This window comes from Pelophylax lessonae (genome assembly GCF_965119305.1).
Source record: "Pelophylax lessonae genome assembly, chromosome: 3".
Taxonomy (NCBI): Eukaryota; Metazoa; Chordata; class Amphibia; order Anura; family Ranidae; genus Pelophylax; species Pelophylax lessonae.
This window is the reverse complement of record NC_138770.1, coordinates 27,158,622-27,181,875: the sequence shown is the minus strand read 5'-3', so window position 1 is coordinate 27,181,875 and position 23,254 is coordinate 27,158,622. Positions and strand designations below refer to the sequence as shown.

The window sequence follows — 23,254 nt, the reverse complement described above, 5'->3', positions numbered from 1 at the left end:
AACCTCACCCTGGAGATCATCTACCTGCTGACCGGAGAGGTGAGGAGGATTCTGGGAGGTCACATGACATCACTCTTATCTCTATTAATAAAACACAGACCTGACCGGAGAGGTGAGGAGGATTCTGGGATTCTAACATGATATTTCTATTGCTTCCTCAATACAGAGATTTCCTCTTCTGAAGTCAGGTGATCATATGACCATCACAGTGCCTCCATGTGACTCCCTAAAACCTGAGAGACACAACATGCAGAAGATTCTAGAAGTCACCAAGAAGATAATGGAGCTGCTGACAGGAGAGGTGAGCGGTGCTGGGAATTCTGGGACATTATCCAGTAACAGACAAGGGATGTGTCTGGATGGTGACTGTATCATTGTGTGTGTCAGGTTCCTATAAGATGTAAGGACGTCATGATGGAGAATCAGCCGCCCCTCACATCACCGGGTAAGAGGAGACTTTATTGTAAAGGAGAGAGCAGTACGGAGGATCCACCTAGATCTCCCATCATCTGATAAACACATAGAAACAATGTATTCAGTCAGTGTGTGTGTTTCCTACAGATGGATCCAGTAATGGGAACCCACCAGAGAGATGTCCCCGTCCTCTGTATTCCCGGGATTCCACACAGGAAGGTCACACCATCCCCCACCATCATCAGGTAGGTGAGGAACAATTGTTAGTAGTTATAATCTATACACAGCATGTTTGTTACAATGAATGTTTTATTATACATTCAGATTGGAATCCTCGGGGATGATAATATTGATGTTAAAGAAGAGTATAAAGAGGAGGATGAGGAGTATGGAGTGATGGAGGAGTTTTCAGAAGGACACAAGGATATGATGGTGGAGCCACCTAATACCAGGAACCCACCAGAGAGATGTCCCCGTCCTCTGTATTCCCGGGATTCCACACAGGAAGGTCACACCATCCCTCACTGTTACAAGGTTGGTGAGACAGAGATTATAAAACACAGACTCATGGAGACAATGTGTGTATTTTTATGTGATGTCACAATAATAAATCTTATATTTTACAGATGATATTCTTTCATTTTCTTGATTTAGAGTGGAGATCCAATCGATATAGAATTTGAGGTTAAAGCAGAAGAAGAAGAGAGGTATGTGAGGGATGATCAGCAGTCTATGGAGGAGGATGGAATAACGGGGACATTTATAGAGGAGGACACTCCTACAGAGATCAGCACAGGTGGGTCATTAACACTAAATACATTCCTCCACCCATACTGCTCACTGATTGGTCCAGAGTAGGGCGGGACTGGGTGATATCAGCCTGTAATACCCTGGTCACTTTCCTGAGCTGTGTTCCCCGTCCTGTATTCCTGTATTTCTCTCGGATAATCTTCCTTCTCTGTGCTGCAGACACAATTTATGTATCTAGACTGGATTTATGGAGATTCTGGGGTTCAGCTGGCAGCAAAATCTTGGCTTTCCCTATAGGTGTTACTAGACTTAGGCACCTGGGAAATGTGATGTGGGTCTTCTGCCCCATACCCGGGTCTAGCAAGATCTCTGCCGGGGTTACTTGTTCTGTTATTTGCTGGCTGTGCTGGATGGAGGGATATACATAGTTAAATAGTTTGTGAGGTTGAAAAAAGACATCAGTCCATCCAGTTCAACCTATGATGTGTGTGTGTGTTTGCTGTTAACCATACACTGTACACCCCTGTATGTTGTGGTCTTTAAGGTGCCCATCTAATAGTTTTTTGAAACTATCAATGCTCCCTGCTGACACCACTGCTTGTGGAAGAGAATTCCACATCCTTACCGCTCTTACAGTAAAGAACCCCCTATGTACTTTAAGGTTAAACCGTTTTTCCTCTAGTTTTAGTGAGTGGCCACGTGTCTTATTGTATCTCCTTTCTCTGAATAGTTTGTTCCTTATGCTAGGGTCGCCAGTACAATATTTTTACATTGATATCATATCCCCCCTCAATCGTCTCTTCTCCAGAGAGAATAGATTCAGTGCTTGTAGTCTTTCCTCATAGCTGATGTCCTCCATTCCCCTAATTATTTTTGTTGCCCTTCTCTGGACTTTCTCCAGTTCCAGCACATCCTTCCTGAGGACCGGTGCCCAGAACTGGACAGCATACTCCAGATGTGGCCGGACCAGAGTCTTGTAGAGTGGGAGAATAATCTCTTTATTTCTGGAGTGAATCACCTTTTTTTATACATGCTAGTATTCTGCTGGCTTTGCTTGCAGCGGCTTGGCATTGCATGCCACTGCCAAGCCTGTTGTCTATCAGTACCCCCAGGTCCCTTTCCATCCTAGACTCACCCAGAGGTTCCCCCCCTAGTGAGTAGCTTGCTTTCTGGTTTTTGGCCCCCAAGTGCATTACTTTACATTTTTCAACATTAAATCTCATCTGCCATGTAGTTGCCCACCCCATTATTTTGTTCAGGTCCACTTGTAAGATTTCCACATCCGGCATAGAAGATATTGGCCTGGTTAGTTTAGTATCATCCGCAAATATTGAGATTGTACTCAATATCCCCTCCTCTAGATCATTTATGAATAAATTAAACAGGATTGGTCCCAGGACAGAACCTTGGGGGACTCCACTTTCCCTGGAGCCAGTTCTCTATCCAGGTACTCACCTTATGGTCCATACCTACCTTCCTTCGTTTGTACAGTAAGCGTTTGTGGGGAACGGTGTCAAAGGCCTTTGCAAAGTCCAGATACACCACATCCACAGGCTTACCTTTATCCAGATACACCACATCCACAGGCCTTCCTTTATCCAGAGACACCACATCCACAGACCTTCCTTTATCCAGATACACCACATCCACAGGCCTTCCTTTATCCAGAGACACCACATCCACAGACCTTCCTTTATCCAGATACACCACATCCACAGGCCTTCCTTTATCCAGATACACCACATCCACAGACCTTCCTTTATCCAGATACACCACATCCACAGCTGCCTTGATTTTGTCTTTACATTTCTTATAACACTCTTTGTAATGTTGGAATGCTCCCAATGACCCCTCACCCTTGTATTTTTTGAAGGCCTTTTCTTTAGTATTAATATGCATTTTTATGTTGGAGTTTAGCCACCCAGGGTTTAGTTTTGCTCTTTTAAATGTATTCTCTTTTGGAATGCACTGGCCAATGCCTTTGTTTAGTAGGCTCTTGAAGCACTCCCATTTTTCCTCCGTGTTCTTTGTTCCCAGGGTTCTATCCCATATAACTAGATAAAAAAATATAAGGAGTATATTCCCCACGCCAAGGATAGATATTAAATGAATTAAACCAATAAATAAGTGTAAATTGAAATGAATAATGCAGCAGCAGCTATAGGTATTAAACAGAAATGGATGGGATTAGCTTAAGGGTCAAAGAAAAGCTAACTACAGCGCTTGCTGATTAAAATAAATGATAACAAGTATATGACTCAATAATTATGGTAGTGACTTGAATAAATAAATATCATACAATATAATAGATGTAGCAATAATGTAGCAAACAGAAATATATAAAAAACAATTTGTGACTGTTAATATATATAAAAGTCCAATATATATAAAGTGACTTGGTGCTCAAGAAAATCAGAAAAGTCCTTAGTGAATATATGGTTCAATGTAATTTCAGGTGCAATTGCTCAAACGTGAATGTCCTTATTATTCTGTGACATCAATCCGTTTTGCCGTGATTTGTGGGTAGATAAAATCAGAACCAGTGGGTCCTATGTGCTTTACAGCACTAGGACCTTTTGTGCTTAAGTGCCCCCCTGGGCTGGGATGGATTCCCCCTTTTTTTCCTCCTATGAGCTGGTCTGGATTGTAAACTGACTCCTCACACCATGGTATTTTGGCAATTTATAAAAGGAAACAGAAGCTCCATATAGTGCAGTATGATCAAAACAAGTTTATTACCCAATAAAATGGGTTAAAAGGCAAAGAATTGTATAAAAAGACAATCCATGGTGGTCAGTGGTCGGCTGGTGCGGGCTGCGCTTCCTCTCTGCAGAGTGGCGAGCGGTGCTTCCGGCTTGCGTTCCAACTGACTGACGTAATGACGCTATGCGTCCAAACTGATGCGTTTCGTCACTTCCGGTATAACCTCTAAAACCATTTGAACCGTTCCACCTGCTGACGTCTTACATTCAACTGGGGCTACCATCGTATACGTTAATGGCAAAAGATTATTGAATATTGTGGACAAAGTCCACCCAAAGTACCTGTATCCTAATTCCCCATCCTATAACTGTAGAGCTAAAATATATTATAATATAATAAAATGCAGATACAGTATTGTGCTTTTCTCCGTTTTTGTTTAGGTCCTGCCATTGACCATAGGTCAGTGGTTCCTTAGAGACATTTTGTTTTAATATTGAGGTGGATGAGGACAGAGGGTTGGTCAGTGTACCGGACGGTCCCACCCACCACCCATAGGAGGTGGGAGGAACCGGTTCAATTGATGCTAGTATTTATTTGGGGCTGCTGTTGATATGACCAGCTCTGATGAAGGGAGCTTGACTCCCAAAACGCGTTAGCGGTTCTATCCACAAGGACATGTTCCATTCCATGTGTGGTGGATTCTTGTTATGCATTTTTTATCATTCTTCTTGTCTGTGAGTATGCATTTGGCATTTTATTAAAATATTTTAAATGGTGACCACGGGTAATGCACTAGGTGTTTGCGCCTCCTTTTTCTTTTCTTTTCTATACTGGTATGGACCGGGTAATGCATTAGGATATAAACTGGTATGGACTGGGGAATGTGCTAGGATCTATACTGGTATGGACTGGGTAATGCGATAGGATCTATACTGGTATGAACTGGATAATGTGTTAGGATCTATACTGATATGGACTGAATAATGTGCTAGGATCTATACTGGTATGGACTGGGTAATGCGATAAGATCTATACTGGTATGGACTGGATAATGTGTTAGGATCTATACTGGTATGGACTGGGTAATGTGTTAGGATCTATACTGGTATGGACTGGGTAATGTGTTAGGATCTCTACTTGTATGGACTGGGTAATGCGATAGGATCTATACTGGTATGGACTGGGTAATGTGTTAGGATCTCTACTTGTATGGACTGGGTAATGCGATAGGATCTATATTGCTATGGACTGGGTAATGTGTTAGGATCTATACTGGTATGGACTGGGTAATGTGTTAGGATCTATACTGGTATGGACTGGGTAATGCAATAGGATCTATACTGGTATGGACTGGGTAATGTGTTAGGATCTTTACTGGTATGGACTGGGTAATGTGTTAGGATCTATACTGGTATGGACTGGGTAATGTGTTAGGATCTATACTGGTATGGACTGGGTAATGTGTTAGGATCTTTACTGGTATGGACTGGGTAATGTGTTAGGATCTATACTGGTATGGACTGGGTAATGTGTTAGGATCTATACTGATATGGACTGAATAATGTGCTAGGATCTATACTGGTATGGACTGGGTAATGCGATAAGATCTATACTGGTATGGACTGGATAATGTGTTAGGATCTATACTGGTATGGACTGGGTAATGTGTTAGGATCTATACTGGTATGGACTGGGTAATGTGTTAGGATCTCTACTTGTATGGACTGGGTAATGCGATAGGATCTATACTGGTATGGACTGGGTAATGTGTTAGGATCTCTACTTGTATGGACTGGGTAATGCGATAGGATCTATATTGCTATGGACTGGGTAATGTGTTAGGATCTATACTGGTATGGACTGGGTAATGTGTTAGGATCTATACTGGTATGGACTGGGTAATGCAATAGGATCTATACTGGTATGGACTGGGTAATGTGTTAGGATCTTTACTGGTATGGACTGGGTAATGTGTTAGGATCTATACTGGTATGGACTGGGTAATGTGTTAGGATCTATACTGGTATGGACTGGGTAATGCAATAGGATCTATACTGGTATGGACTGGGTAATGTGTTAGGATCTTTACTGGTATGGACTGGGTAATGTGTTAGGATCTATACTGGTATGGACTGGGTAATGTGTTAGGATCTATACTGGTATGGACTGGGTAATGTGTTAGGATCTTTACTGGTATGGACTGGGTAATGTGTTAGGATCTATACTGGTATGGACTGGGTAATGCAATAGGATCTATACTGGTATGGACTGGGTAATGTATTAGGATCTTTACTGGTATGGACTGGGTAATGTGTTAGGATCTATACTGGTATGGACTGGGTAATGTGTTAGGATCTATACTGGTATGGACTGGGTAATGCGATAGGGTCTATACTGGTATGGACTGGGTAATGCCATAGGATCTATACTGGTATGGACTGGGTAATCCATTAGGATCTATACTGATATGGACTGGGTAATGTTCTCCATGGCTTCTCCAGACCCTTTCACGTCTGTCACATGTGCTCAGGGTGAACCTGCTCTCATCTGTGAAAAGCACAGGGTGCCAGTGGTGGAGCTGCCAATTCTGGTGTTCAACGGCAAATGCCAATCGAGCTCCACAGTGCCGGTCAGTGAGCACAGCGCCCACTAGAGGACGTCGGCCCTCAGGCCACCCTCATGAAGTCTGTTTCTGATTGTTTGGTCAGAGACATTCACACCAGTGTCCTGCTGGAAGTCATTTTGTAGGGCTCTGGCAGTGCTCATCCTGGTCCTCCTTGCACAAAGGAGCAGATACCGGTCCTGCTGATGGGTTAAGGACCTTCTATGGCCCTTCCAGCTCTCCTAGAGTAACTGCCTGTCTCCTGGAATCTCCTCCATGCTCCTGAGACTGTGCTGGGAGACACAGCAAACCTTCTGGCAATGGGAGGTATTGATGTGCCATCCTGGAGGAGTTGGACTGCCTGTGCCACCTCTATAGGGTCCAGGTATGGCCTAATGCTACCAGTAGTGACACTGACCCCAGCCAAATGCAAAACTAGTGACAAACACTCAGAAAAGATGAGTAGGGAAAATGTCAGTGGCCTCCACCTGTAAAACCATTCCTGTTTTGGAGGTCGTCTCATTGTTGCCCATCTAGTGCACCTGTTGGTAACAACCCCCTCTGCTACTTGACTGAGCAGATGAATATCCCAGGAGTTTCCTTGACTTGGTGCTATACTCTGATTATAAAGTGTTGAGCAGTGTATATGAGTGTGGAAAACTCTTGGTAATTTTTCTTGTCTTCTGACAGACGGACTCTGTGGTGGGAATAGAAGGACATCGGAGGAAGATGTGACTACAGAAGATAATGACATGGCATCTTCTCCAGAAGTAAATCCCGTTCCTCATAATATACATGACAGACCTCACCATTGGAGGAGATCATTGGAATCTCCTGATACTTCACATAGTCCTCTAATATCTGACAGTGCCGACGGGTGCGGGAAACCATCTCATCTCAGCCAATCTTCTTTATACCATACAGGAGAGAATTCATTGTCATGTTCAGAGTGCGGGAAATGTTTTAATCATGAAGTAAGCCTAAATAACCATCAAATAATACACACAGGGGAGCGACCTTTTTCATGTTCTGAGTGCGGGAAATGTTTTAATCAAAAAGGACACCTTCTTCAGCACCAGAGAACTCACACAGGTGAGCTTCCCTATTCATGTTCAGAGTGTGGGAAATGTTTTAAACACAAAAAAAGCCTACTTGGCCATCAGAGAATACACACAGGTGACCTTCCCTATTCATATTCAGAGTACGGGAAATGTTTTAGTCGTAAAGGAAACCTTCTTAGCCATCAGAAAATACACACAGGGGAGCATCCCTATTCATGTTCAGAGTGTGGGAAATGTTTTAATCATAAAGGAAACCTTCTTAAACATCAGAGAATACATACAGGTGAGCGTTCCTATTCATGTTCAGAGTGTGGGAAATGTTTTACTCATGAAGTAAGCCTTCTTAGCCATCAAAAGAATACATGCTGTTGAATGTCCCTATTCGTGTGCCAGGTGTGGGAAATGTATTAGTCACAAAAGAAACCTTCTTAGCCATCAGAAAATGCACAGGGGTGAGCTTCACTATTCATGTTCAGTGTGTGGGAAATGTTTTAATAATAAAGGAAGCCTTTAGAGAATACATACATGTGAGCCTCCATATTCATGTTCAGAGTGCGGGAAATGTTTTGCGTTCAAATGTTTACTTGTTAGACACCGAAAAGTTCATACAGGCGAGCGTCTCTAATCTTGTGCAGAGTGCGGGAAATGTTTAACTAAGAAAGAACACCTACTTACACACAGGTGAGCGCCCTTTTAATGTTACGAGTGCGGGAAATGTTTTTTTTAAACAAAGGTTTATTTCTTAGAAACCAGAAAGTTCCTACGGACGAGCGTCCTATTTCATGTTCAGACTGCGGGAAAGTTTAAAAATAAAGGAAATATAATGAAACATCAGAGTGCACCCCCTGCTGGTACTACGGGAAATGGACGCTGGATTGTAACGGGTGGAACTGTTTAGTCCATAAACAAATGTGGAACCACCACAGTCCACTCGGGTTGGTTTACACCCGCATCGCCCTCTGACCCGCTGTGGGGTTGGCAGGCAGCTGGGAGCCCTTCTGTTAACCCTGTAAAGCCCACGCCAGTACGCTGCAACTGTATGCATCGGGGCTGTTGCGGCACAACCCCATTCAGTTGAATAGCATTGCCCAATGTGACCGGGGGGTGCGAGGTTTGCAGCAGACGCAAATTGCAGTGCCATGTGTACCGCCCCATCCGGCTGCCATTTAAGCTTAAGGGGGGTGGTAAAATCATGACTCAACTGTCTACCTTTACCGATCCCTCCTCACATGAGGCAACAGGCGGGAAACCATGACAATACATGGGGCAACAAGTGAGCAATTAAGACAAAACATGGGGCAACAGGTGGGCAATCCGCACAATACATGGGATAATAAGTGGGCAATCCTGACAATATATGGGGCATAAAACCAATGAAAATGGTCGCACTCCAACAGGTTATAGCGATGATATTTATTGCAGACAGTCAATACGGGATACAGAAAGGTGGACGCGTTTCACACATAATATCGTGCTTCTTCACCACGGTGTGCGTACCTGTTGGTAACACATGGGGGCAACAAGTGGGCATTCATGACAATACATGGGGCAGCAGACAAACAATTCTGACAATACATTCTTTTTGTGTTCTACTTATAAATATGTATATAGATCTAACCTACTGGATGGAAAAAGTTCACTGTAACATGCATTAACCCACAGCAGCCAATCAGGATTTATCTTTCACTGGTGAACCTTCTTAGAAGGGGGGTGAGTTGAGACCTTGCATTGATTATAGGGTCCTCAATCGCATCACGGTCAAGAATGCATACCTGATGATTGGTTGCTTAATTTTTTTGGTCCTTTAGATTCATTGAAGTAGCCGGCTTTTTATTGGTCCAACCAATGTATGATTATTAATACATTTGACACATTTGTTAATTCTATTATAAAAGATTTAATCTTTATTTTATTCATATCATTACTGTGTGGTAATCGCTTATTCTGATATTGTCCAATAAAAACTCTTCGTACAATATTCTGTGCCGAGTCTTCTTTTTTACCAATGATTAGATGATCAGTGATTGGAATGTGATCAGTTCATAGAGAGTCATCCATTGGGGTTTTATTAGTGAGATGGAGAGTGGAGAAGGCACCACATTGACAGCCATTGGAGGTCCTTTCTAAAGCCCTAAACTTTTTGACAACCTGTCTATGACATTAGTCTTCCAAACTCTATCTCACTGAGCTAAGGCCAGAAGAGTTCCAGGAGTTCTTCTCTGTCCACAGTTCCCAAACCAAAAGGAGACATCCACCACATCTTCAATCTTAAGGCCCTAAATGTCCTCAGCTGGGCCCAGGAGTTCCGCATGTAATCCACCAGATCATAGCCTCTCTCTTTATCAGGGAGACTTTTTTCTTTGACTGCCCCACATACATGTACTGCGGTAGGGCGGCCATTCTGCGCAAAATCACGTACCTGTCCGTCATCTGCTTTTCCGGGTCTGGGGCATGCACAGGCGCCGCCGGTGCCCAATCAGCGGATCCGGTGGACACAGTGTCCGTCGGTACCCAGTAATCGTTCCTGAGAGAGGCGGGACAGTTGTCTGCCAATGTAAACAAGGCAGATCGCCATTCTGGTAGTAGGGAAGATGGAGATCCTGTGTTTCTGCTAATGGAGGAAGGAGATACTGGCGCACAGAGATTATATATATATGTAGCGCGCCCCCCACAGGGGCTGCTGAGTATGTTAGTTTCCTTCACACTCTTTTGACCCTCAGGCACCTCCAACCCGCTTGACACTATGGGTTCTGACATGGTAGTTCAGAGAAACAACAATGACACTTGAATAACAATATATCAGTTTACTGACTTAAGAAGGAAATGAACAGATATAGTTTCAACACAACAGGAAATATGAGTGTAAAGAACCAAAGTGACATTCTGAATCTTAAAGTCCCAGAATCACTGAGTGGCCCAAGACTCAGAATCTCATACACCAATAATGTCAGCTACAACTAGATATAACAATATCTAACTGAAGAAATATATGAATATAATAATGATTAAATTCCTCTTATAAATGTGTGAGAGTGACAAATCAGACGTTTGCCTCTATATTAACTGTAGATAAAACAGTTGGATCTGACTAACTCAGCTGCATGGATATATCTCAAGAGAATCTATATCAATCTTAAATATAACCTGAAAGAGTGCACTCTATCACCTATAGGGGGGCCCCTTTCCTATGAATTAAATGAGTCTCTTCCTGGGCATGGCCTTGCTAATCTTTGTCAGCAGTTGGGGCTCTAATCATTCTGTGAATGATATTTGTAATCCAAAGGGAAAAATGGGTATTTGTAATTCAGGCTCTGTCTCAAAATGAAGTCAGTATAAACCACTGTATGTGTACAGATGAGGCCTCCCGGTTCGCCAAGCACTATGAAAGATCAGGAGTGTCCCATGGCAACCGCTCCACTACATTAAAGTACTCTCTGTGTCTCTGCTGCATCACAGGCCCTTTCACTATGTCCGTGAGCTGCTGTGCTCACTACAATTAGGTGTCTCTCACCCAATCCTCTGACAGTCCTCCGCATCAAGCTGATCACCTCTCTGTAACGTCCGCCACCTCTCTAAGGTGTCTCCGCTCTCGATCAGTCACTCCTCTGTGACATCCGCCACCTCTCCAAGGTGTCTCTGCACTAGGCCACAGCCTCTACTCGCTCTGCTCTCCACAGCGATTCTCGGGCACATCCACACTGCACGCTGTCCCCGAGGCAAGAGAGCGAACATCCGACTCCGCCCCTTATTTATAGACTCTCCCATAGTCCCCCGCAGAATCCACTGGACTATATATTCCACAATCCAACACGCCACTCTTCAGGAGAACCTCAAAATAAGCAACAAACTTAAAGGAACAGTATATCAGCCTTAACTATGCTGGTAGCGATTTCTTCACTTGGCTACATCCTCCACCCACTTGAATGTCTTTGGTCCCCAAAGATGATGGGACTCCTAAGTGGGAGACTCCATTGAGATATAAAGTACCACATAATTACAACTAACAGCAGTCTTGTGTGGAATAGCAGCTGACAACTGGTCAATAAATGCACCTTCGAACAGCTGACTATACAAATTACTAGAAAGGTCTGAGTCACTCTTACAATAGGCCAACAAGAAATCAGTGGCCAACCTAATAGTGTCAGCGGGTGGAAAAACATCATCTTCCTTGGGGCGTTACAATTTGTTCTTCAGAACTCTCTTCTAAGAGTATCATACGTCAGTCTCTTTGGCGGGTGTATCTCCCTTCGTAGCCTTAATGACACCCCATCTCTGGGTCCAGATTCACTTTCCAAACCTTGAGAGCTACAACTAGGTTGAGACTCCACACACTCCTCAGAAGGGCCCATTGACTCCTCTGTGTCTTGTGCAATTGAACTCCTGTCTTCCTCCTGAACCCTGCACGTGGCATCTTCCTGATTCCTGCATGTGGCATCCTCCTGAACTCTGCACTTAGCACCAGCATACAGGGGACACACTGACCGCCAGCATACAGGGGGCACACTGACCGCCAGCATACAGGGGCACACTGACCGCCAGCATACAGGGGCACACTGACCGCCAGCATACAGGGGGCACACTGACCACCAGCATACAGGGGGCACACTGACCGCCAGCATACAGGGGCACACTTACCACCAGCATACAGGGGCACACTGACCACCAGCATACAGGGGCACACTCACCGCCAGCATACAGGGGCACACTCACTGCCAGCATACAGGGGACACACTGACCACCAGCATACAGGGGGCACACTGACCACCAGCATACAGGGGGCACACTGACTGCCAGCATACAGGGGCACACTGACCACCAATATGCAGGGCCACTGGTTACCTGTCCACTGAGGACATAACAAATCAAGTAAAACAACTACCATGCAACTAAAAAAATCTCAAAAGCAATAAGAGAATCTTGTTAGCTGATTTCCTCATCTAACGTGCAACAATAAAAAAACAAAAAATGCAGCACTGCCCTCCACTTCATCTATAAAATTCTACAAATGGACTTATAATGGTAAAACCTATAAATGAATATCCTGTGCAAATCAACCAATGTATTACAATATAGTAGTGCTGGCGTCACCCTCTCTGCAGAGAGTAAGAAATATCGCAGAGCTGCAATGTGCAAATAGTGGTGAACCCCCCTCCCCCCCCATATATGTCATAATAAATAGTACAATTAATGTGCATATTTTACATTTTATTATGATTATATATCGGGGGTTTCACCACTATTTGCACATTGCAGCTCTGCAGTATTTCTTACTTTTTGCAGAGAGGGTGACACCATCACTCCTGCCCGGATTGGATTTTAATTTAGCTGCCCCCATCCCCCCTCCAAGTTTTCCCTCTATCTTATCCTCCTAACATTTGGTAGCCCTATCCCAAAAAATTCTAAAAAGTATCTTTATCTTTTTTTTTTTTTCTATCTCATGGACGAAATGTGAGAAATAACATATATATCATACAATCATTCCATAAACACATCCCACATACTCTGCATAGATCATTTCAAGGAAATAGGCTTATAAAATAGTTTACCATTTGCCAAAAAAAAAATATGTCCCCGGATTTCATTTTAAAAATCTGGTCACCTTACAATATGGTCCACAAGGTGGTGACCTGACTTCTCTCAGATGGAACGCACAGAGGGGAAATGATGTGAGGAACAGACAGGAAGTGATGTAAGATACTGACAGGAAGTGATGTAGATCCACAGAGGAAGTGATGTCAGATATAAATAGGAATTTCAGAGGCGTGTCGGGAGGAAGAAGAGAGAAGACGTAGCTGGAAGTGGCAGCAGAGGAGGTAATAAGATATTATTTTCTATATATAATCTTTAATTACATAAAGAAAATGTTCTCCTTCCGTTTTTATGTCAGGGGAACAGAAAGAGAGGAACACATAACACTGAGAATCAGATTGCAGTCCCCCGGTGAAATCACATAAGTAGGATGAGCAGCAAAACTTCCTCCAGCTCTCCTGTAGTGCCCTCACCAGGCAGAGCCGAGGTACTCATAATCTATCTGGGGAAGAGGCAGAGCTCGGGGTGACCCCGATACTCACCCCTGGAAATATTCAGCAGCTTTCCTCCCTCGTCACTACTAACATTAATCCCATCCTCTGTCCCAACTCCAACTGAGCCCTCACTCCTCACCCCCATCTAAGACCGCTGTCCCCCATTCCTCACCCTCATCTAACACTGCTGCCCCCCATTCCTCACCCCCATCTAACACTGCTGTTCACCATTCCTCACCCCCATCTAACGCCACTGTCCTCCGCTCCTCACCCCCCATCTAACACCGCTTTTCACCATCCCTCACCCCCCATCTATCACCCCCGTTCCCTACTTCTCATTTCTCATCCAATACTGTTGTTCCCCTCTCCTCACCCCCCTTCCCACACTGCTCACCTATATTCCACAACCCCCACTGACACTGTTGTCCCCCACTCCTCATTCCCTTATTCAACATTGCAGATCTCCACTCCTCACCCCATATTTGACGCTTCTGTCCCCCACTCTTCACCCAGACCCAATGCTGCCACCTTTCTTTCTCTCACTTCTCTCATGATAGCGCTCTTATCTCTATTAATAAAACACAGATCTGATCGGAGAGGTGAGGAGGATTCTGGGAGGTCACATGACATCACTCTTATTTCTATTAGTAAAACACAGACCTGACCAGAGAGGTGCGGAGGATTCTCAGAAGATTCTTAAAAGGACACAAGGATCTCTACAAGGACTTCATGATGGAGAATCAGCCACCCCTCACATCACCGGGTAAGAGGAGACTTTATTGTAAAGGAGAGAGCAGTACAGAGGATCCACCTAGATCCCCCATCATCTGATAAACACATAGAAACAATGTATTCAGTCAGTGTGTGTGTTTCCTACAGATGGATCCAATAATGGGAACCCACCAGAGAGATGTCCCCGTCCTCTGTATTCCCGGGAGTCCACACAGGAAGGTCACCCCATCCCTCACCATCATCAGGTAGGTGAAGATGGAAGTCGAAATCATAAAAGTGACCTGACTGTATGAAAATATATTCCACTATATATATTCCATATTCCATGTATATTCCATATATTTGTGCTCACATTTTAAAGAAACCATTCCCTGCTATTTTGTTTGTATTTAGAATGAAAATCTGATAGATATAAAAGATGAGGTTAAAGAGGAAGAAGAGACGTATGTGAGGGGTGATCAGCAGTTCAGGGAAGAGGTTGGGATGATGGACAAAGTTAAAGAGGAGGAATCTTCTACAGACATCAGCACAGGTGAGTGATGGCCACTAAATACAATAACTGTTTGGGTATATGGATTGATGTTTGTGGATCTGTAGATCCACTTCTACAAAGACGTCATGATGGAGAATCAGCCGCCCCTCACATCACCGGGTAAGAGGAGACTTTATTGTAAAGGAGAGAGCAGTACGGAGGCTCCACCTAGATCCCCCATCATCTGATAAACACATAGAAACAATGTATTCAGTCAGTGTGTGTGTTTCCTACAGATGGATCCAGTAATGGGAACCCACCAGAGAGATGTCCCCGTCCTCTGTATTCCCGGGATTCCACACAAGTTAACATTAAAGAAGAGATAAAAGAGGAGGATGATGAGGATTTTGTAATGGAGGAGGCAGAGTTTCCAAAAGGTCACAGAAGGCAGTACCAGGACACCATGGTGGAGTCATCCAGTTACAGAAATCCACCAGAGAGATGTCCCCGTCCTCCTTATTCCCGGGATTCCACACAGGAAGATCACACCATCCCCCACCATCATCAGGTGAATGAGAATGTAGGAAAGTGATCCCAAGCCCTAAGAGATATCATTCTTCTATTATTATTATTTATTTATTTTTTGTATTTATTATTATTTCTCCCATTTTGTTGGTTTAGGATGAAGATCTGATAAATGTACAAATTGGGGTTATAAAGGAAAAGACGTATGTGAGGGGTGATCAGCATTTTACAGAGGAGGTTGGGATGATGGACGCAGTTAAAAAGGAAGAAACTTCTCCAGATATCAGCTCGGGTAATTATACAAGAATGGGTTAAAGCTTACTTAGTGATGTTTGGTTGGGTGGTATCATTGATCTGGTTAGTTGTCATAGTTTGGTGATGTGATTGCACCCAGAAAAACATCATACTGGATATCTATACCGGTATGGACTCGATAATGTGTTAGGATTTTTACTGGTATGGACTGGGTAATGTGTTAGGATCTATAATGGTATGGACCGGGTAATGTGTTAGGATCTATACTGGTATGGACTGGGTAATGTGTTAGGATCTATAATGGTATGGACCGGGTAATGTGTTAGGATCTATACTGGTATGGACTGGGTAATGTGTTAGGATCTATACTGTAATGGACTGGGTAATGTGTTAGGATCTATACTGGTATGGACTGGGTAATGTGTTAGGATCTATACTGGTATGGACTGGGTAATGTTTTAGGATCTATACTGGTATGGACTGGGAAATGTGTTAGGATCTATACTGGTATGGACTGGGTAATGTGTTAGGATCTTTACTGGTATGGACTGGGTAATGTGTTAGGCTCTAAGAAAAAAAAGATGCGATCCCTGATACCTAAACTAAGTTGGTGTAGCCACCGTCCCAGAGAAACGTATTAAAACATTTTGATGCCTCAGGTCAAAGAAAATGGGACTTTTACGGGCTTATAAAAAATTATATTTATTGGAGATTGTTAGAAAATTTCTTGCTATTGAGCAAAAAATATATTTAGAAATACAAACAAAATAATATAATACAAATGGTGCAAATGGGTTATAGACCCATGTGAGGAGGTGAGAATGGAACGAAAGGTGACAAGGTGAAAATGGTGACTTTTTTGAAACTCTGTCTGTGGGGCTCAAAATTATGAGCTTGTTGAGAGAGAGTGTGTCTTGTCAGACTTCCAACGCGTTTCGGCGTATATTGCCTTTATCAAGGAAGCGGAGACAGTTCACCATGTCTGAAAGATGTAATAAATATATATTGAAGTGTACAATATAACACTATTTGAAAAAATAGTGAAAAAAGAGTGAAAAAATATATGTAGTAAACGCATACAAGTGACCAAGGCGGTTATGTCCCGGGTTGTATTATTCCCATTGCTCTTCCAAAACTATTCTCACGGGATTTCTGTGGAGTGGCTGTCTGAAATGATATGATTTTGGGTGATGGTAATATTGCCGGTTTGATATGGTTAAAATAGGAATTAAATAGGCAATATATGTTAAGCAGACTTACATAGCATAGGGATCACATGGAGGGGATCCTTATCTTACACAGCATGGGGGTCACATGAAGGAAATCCTTCTGGTTGGCCTAAAGGTATAGCCTATTGGATCAATATTTGAAAATGTATTTATTTTTATAATTTACTTTTTCCTGAGAGCACTATAAAGTATGGTGCTGGTCACTTACAGTTGAAAGACTTGATGGTGATCCAATTTTGTTAATTAGAAGGTCTGTGGAGAGTGTTTTTCATGGAGCCTGCATGGTAGAGGAATGTGATTGGTGACGGTACAGGTATGGATGTTTTTTTAAAAGGTATTGGTGTAAAAGCGTATTGAGACTTACATATATAGGGAATTCCAGGTTCAGAACAGCAGGGGGAGCACTGGTCATGGATCCTGTTAGTTCCCTGGTAAGAAAGTATTTGTGCTGATCAGCCTTGTAGAGAGGCATTTGATGCACGTTGTGACTAAAGTACATCCAACAATGCAAAAATAGAGCATTGATTGGATGAAAACTTACGATTTGTAAGGCTGGATTGAAGTGGTGTGGGTCCAGAAGAGCATGTCCTAGGGCGTCCGCGTTGTCCCTCGGTTGGAGGGAAGTGGCGCCCTGTTAGAAATCCCCGGCTATATATAGCCCACCGCGCATGCGCAAGCGTGCGTCATGACGCCGATCATGGGACCGGGTCGGAGCGAGGAAGCGATGCGCGCGCCGGTGGAGTTGCGCGCGCATATCTCCGGGCTGATCCAATCCCAGGTCGGCGTGAGGGCGGTGATGCGCGCGCTGATGGACTGCGCGCGCACCCTACCTGTGACGTGATGGGTATAATGCAGGATGTTCCGTAGCCGCCGACACGAAGATGAGACTTAGATCTCGGGGGATAGAAATCCCCAAAGTCTTTGTCTGTCCCCAGAGAAGGGTGCTCTGGGGCTCCCCGTGCCGGGTGGATTTGGGAAGGCAGGAGGGGAATACGACAGTCCCGGGCAATTAGACCTATCCTGGTCACTGGTTGCAATGTACATAAATGGTACAGACATTGAAAATAAAAATGATAATAATAATAAGGAGATAATTATGCATTGAACATTATATTAAACAGCAATAGTAATTACAAGGAGAGGAAAAGGGGGGCTATCCATTTTGGTGGGGTGATCGATGGGCATCGATCGGTGGTACCAAATGAGGGCACATATGTCATACCTGGGATGGAAAATAAATAATGAAGAAAATTAAATAATAGAAAATAAGAAATAAAAAATAAATAATGAATGATAAAAAATAATAATACTACATATATTTTTTCACTATTTTTTCAAATAGTGTTATATTGTACACTTCAATATATATTTATTACATCTTTCAGACATGGTGAACTGTCTCCGCTTCCTTGATAAAGGCAATATACGCCGAAACGCGTTGGAAGTCTGACAAGACACACTCTCTCTCAACAAGCTCATAATTTTGAGCCCCACAGACAGAGTTTCAAAAAAGTCACCATTTTCACCTTGTCACCTTTCGTTCCATTCTCACCTCCTCACATGGGTCTATAACCCATTTGCACCATTTGTATTATATTATTTTGTTTGTATTTCTAAATATATTTTTTGCTCAATAGCAAGAAATTTTCTAACAATCTCCAATAAATATAATTTTTTATAAGCCCGTAAAAGTCCCATTTTCTTTGACCTGAGGCATCAAAATGTTTTAATGTGTTAGGCTCTATACTGGTATGGACTGGGTAATGTGTTAGGATCTATACTGGTATGGACTGGGTCATGTGTTAGGAAGGAAAGGATGCCACATAGTTTGATGGAAATGAAAATTATCACCCTACAGAGGGCTGAACTCAAAGACACCCCGAAAATCAAAGTGAAAAAATGATGCAGCAGGCGAGTCCATTTTGGTGAAATGTCAATGCAGGACCTCAGAATGGTCCTCAGTAGTGTGTATGGTCCCCACATGTTTGTATGCATGCCTGACAACATCGGGGCATGCTCCTAATGAGACGATGGATGGTGTCCTGGGGTATTTCCTCCCAGATCTGGACCAGGACATCACTGAGCTCCTGAACAGACTGAGGTGCAACCTGGGGGCATCGGATGGACTGAAATAGAATGTCCCAGAGGTGTTCTATTGGATTCAGGTCAGGCGAGTGTGGGGGCCATTCAATGGTATCAATTCCTTCATCCTCCAGGAACTGGCTGCATACTCTCACCACATGAGGCCGGGCATTATTGTGCACCAGGAGGAACCCAGGACCCACTGCACCAGCGTAGGGTCTGACAATGGGTCCAAGGATTTCATCCCAATACCTAATGGCAGTCAGGGTGCCATTGTCTAGCCTGTAGAGGTCTGTGCGTCCCTCCATGGATACGCCTCCCCAGACCATCACTGACCCACCACCCAATGAACAATGTTACAGGAAGCATAACGTTCTCCACGGCTTCTCCAGACCCTTTCCCGTCTGTCAAATGTGCTCAGGGTGAACCTGCTCTCATCTGTGAAAAGCACAGGGTGCCAGTGGTGGAGCTGCCAATTCTGGTGTTCAATGGCAAATGCCAATCAAGCTTCACAGTGCCGGGCAGTGAGCACAGGGACCACTAGAGGACGTCGGGCCCTCAGGCCACCCTCATGAAGTCTGTTTCTGATTGTTTGGTCAGAGACATTCACACCAGTGTCCAGCTGGAGGTAATTTTGTAGGGCTCTGGCAGTGCTCATCCTGGTCCTCCTTGCACAAAGGAGCAGATACCGGTCCTGCTGATGGGTTAAGGACCTTCTATGGCCCTGTCCAGCTCTCCTAGAGTAACTGCCTGTCTCCTAGAATCTCCTCCATGCTCCTGAGACTGTGCTGGGAGACACAGCAAACCTTCTGGCAATGGGAGGTATTGAGGTGCCATCCTGGAGGAGTTGGACTGCCTGTGCAACCTCTATAGGGTCCAAGTATGGCCTCATACTACCAGTAGTGACACTGACCCCAGCCAAATGTAACACTAGTGACAAACAGTCAGAAAAGATGAGTAGGGAAAATGTCAGTGGCCTCCACCTGTAAAACCATTCCTGTTTTGGAGGTCGTCTCATTGTTGCCCATCTAGTGCACCTGTTGGTAACAACGCCCTCTGCTACTTGACTGAGCAGATGAATATCCCAGGAGTTTCCCTGACTTGATGCTATACTCTGATTATAAAGTGTTGAGCAGTGTATATGAGTGTGGAAAACTCTTGGTAATTTTTCTTGTCTTCTGACAGACGGACTCTGTGGTGGGAATAGAAGGACATCGGAGGAAGATGTGACTACAGAAGATAATGACATGGCATCTTCTCCAGAAGTAAATCCCGTTCCTCATAATATACATGACAGACCTCACCATTGGAGGAGATCATTGGAATCTCCTGATACTTCACATAGTCCTCTAATATCTGACAGTGCCGACGGGTGCGGGAAACCATCTCCTCTCAGGGAATCTTCTTTATACCATACAGGAGAGAATTCATTGTCATGTTCAGAGTGCAGGAAATGTTTTAAACAGAAAAGAAGCCTTCTTAGCCATCAGAGAATACATACAGGTGACCTTCCGTATTCATGTTCAGAGTGCGGGAAATGTTTTAGTCAAAAAATATGCCTTCTTCAGCACCAGAGAATTCACACAGGGGAGCGTCCCTATTCATGTTCAGAGTGCGGGAAATGTTTTAGTCAAAAAGGACACCTTCTTCAGCACCAGAGAATTCACACAGGGGAGCGTCCCTATTCATGTTCAGAATGCGGGAAATGTTTTAGTAAAAAAGGACACCTTCTTAGACATCAGAGAATACACACAGATGACCTTCCCTATTCATGTTCAGAGTGCGGGAAATGTTTTAGTCAAAAAGGAACCCTTCTTCGGCACCAGAGAATTCACACAGGGGAGCGTCCCAATTCATGTTCAGAGTGCGGGAAATGTTTTAGTAAAAAAGGACACCTTCTTAGACATCAGAGAATACACACAGGTGATCTTCCCTATTCATGTTCAGAGTGCGGGAAATGTTTTAGTCAAAAAGGAAGCCTTCTTGAGCATCAGAGAATTCACACAGGGTAGCGTCCCAATTCATGTTCAGAGTGCGGGAAATGTTTTAGTCAAAAAGGACACCTTCTTCAGCACCAGAGAACTCACCAAGGGGAGCGTCCCAATTCATGTTCAGAGTGCGGGAAATGTTTTAGTCAAAAAGGAACCCTTCTTCGGCACCAGAGAACTCACACAGGGGAGCGTCCCAATTCATGTTCAGAGTGCGGGAAATGTTTTAGTCAAAAAGGACACCTTCTTGAGCTCCAGAGAACTCACACAGGGGAGCGTCCCAATTCATGTTCAGAGTGCGGGAAATGTTTCAGTAAAAAAGGACACCTTCTTAGACATCAGAGAATCCACAGGGGAGAGTTTCCCTGTTGATGTTCAGAGTGCAGGAAATGTTCTAACTCTTTAAGGAACGAGCCCATTTCTGACACATGTGGTTTACATGTTAAAATTTATATTTTAGTTAGAAAATGACTTAGAACCTCCAAACACACCACAGAATGGCGACAAACGGTACATAATAATCTCCATAGGTGACGCTTTAGAAATTTTAACGGTTACCAGTTTAGAGTTACAGAGGAGATTTTTCTTTTTAATTATTTCCCTCACTCTGGCGATCGCGGCGATACCTCACATGTGTGGTTTGAACGCCGTTTTAATTTGCGGGCGCGACTTACGTAAGCGTTTTCTTTCGTGTGCGAGCTCACGGCGACGGGGCGCTTTACATTTTTTTTTTCCTATTTATTTTATTTAACTTTTTAATTTTAGCACAGTTGGAAAAAATAAAAAAAATCTGATGACTTTTATTGGTGTGAGAAGGAATGTAAACATCCCTTGTGACAGTAATAGGCAGTGACAGGTACTTTTTCTGGAGGGTTTGGGGGGAGGGGGGAATGTGACAGTAATAGGCAGTGACAGGTACTTTTTCTGGAGGGTTTGGGGGGAGGGGGGAATGTGACAGTAATAGGCAGTGACAGGTACTCTTTATGGAGGGATTGGGGGGAGGGGGGAATGTGACAGTAATAGGCAGTGACAGGTCCTCTTTATGGAGGGATCGGGGGGAGGGGGAGGAATGTGACGGTAATAGGCAGTGACAGGTACTCTTTATGGAGGGATGGGGGGGAGGGGGAGGAATATGACGGTAATAGGCAGTGACAGGTACTCTTTATGGAGGGATCGGGGGGAATGTTACAGTATTAGGCAGTGACAGGTACTCTTTATGGAGGGATCCGGGGGGGAATGTGACAGTAATAGGCAGTGACAGGTCCTCTTTATGGAGGGATCGGGGGGAGGGGGGATGTGACAGTAATAGGCAGTGACAGGTACTCTTTATGGAGGGATCAGGGGGGGAATGTGACAGTAATAGGCAGTGACAGGTACTCTTTATGGAGGGATCGGGGGGAATGTAATAGTAATAGGCAGTGACAGGTACTCTTTATGGAGGGATCGGGGGGAGGGGGGAATGTGACAGTAATAGGCAGTGACAGGTACTCTTTATGGAGGGATCAGGGGGGGAATGTGACAGTAATAGGCAGTGACAGGTACTCTTTATGGAGGGATCGGGGGGAATGTGATAGTAATAGGCAGTGACAGGTACTCTTTATGGAGGGATCGGGGGGAGGGGGGAATGTGACAGTAATAGGCAGTGACAGGTACTCTTTATGGAGAGATCGGCGGGAGGGGGGAATGTGACAGTAATAGCAGTGACAGGTACTCTTTATGGAGGGATCGGGGGAGGGGGAAATGTGACAGTAATAGGAGTGACAGGTACTCTTTATGGAGGGATCGGGGGGGAGGGGGGAATGTGACAGTAATAGCAGTGACAGGTACTCTTTATGGCGGGATCGGGGGGAGGAATGTGACAGTAATAGGCAGTGACAGGTACTCTTTATGGAGGGATCAGACCCCAAACCCCTCCCCTGCACTTCACTCTATTCAATATGCCGAAATCTGCATTTTTGAATAGTGATAGAGGTTTGAATTTGGCGACGTTGTGACGTTGAATAACCCGGATGTGACGTCATGCCGCCGCTTCTGGGTTACTACTTTGGAGACCCGATTGGAGCCAAATCCGGCTTTGTTTGGGTCTCAAAGCAGCCAGCAGACGTGCCAGCCGATGGTATGGGAGACCCGGGCAGAGCCGCGGAAGGGGGGGGGCGTCCCCTCCCTCTCGCTGGTGTAACGGCTGAGTGGCTCCCTTGCCTCATCGGCTGTTAACACCTGAAAGCCGACCGCTGGCTCTGAAAACGGAGACTGGGATGATGCCTCTAGCTGCAGACATCAGCCCGGTACAACCCCTTTTGTGCCATGCCGTGCCCTGCACATCAGCGGTTGTTAAGGGGTAATCATAAAGGAAACCTTCTTTGCCATCAGAGAATACACACAGTTGAGCCTCCCTATTCATGTTCAGAGTGTGGGTAA

The 23,254-nt window shown here is 44.3% G+C and overlaps 2 protein-coding genes across 2 annotated transcripts in view; one reads left to right on the top strand and one right to left on the bottom strand.

The window, feature by feature from the left end:
* Nucleotides 1-23,254, top strand: part of LOC309550260 (uncharacterized protein) — a gene marked incomplete at both ends in the record, with an annotated part of 1,652,360 nt that overhangs the window by 525,802 nt on the left and 1,103,304 nt on the right. Inside the window, one exon of the mRNA XM_082250668.1 lies at nt 739-948. Coding sequence (XP_082106794.1) covers nt 739-948 — 210 coding nt within the window. The remainder of the gene's footprint in view (nt 1-738; nt 949-23,254) is intronic.
* LOC309549838 (uncharacterized protein) overlaps nt 1-23,254 on the bottom strand; it is a gene marked incomplete at its 3' end in the record, with an annotated part of 314,748 nt that overhangs the window by 187,559 nt on the left and 103,935 nt on the right. The gene's annotated exons all lie outside the window — the stretch shown is intronic.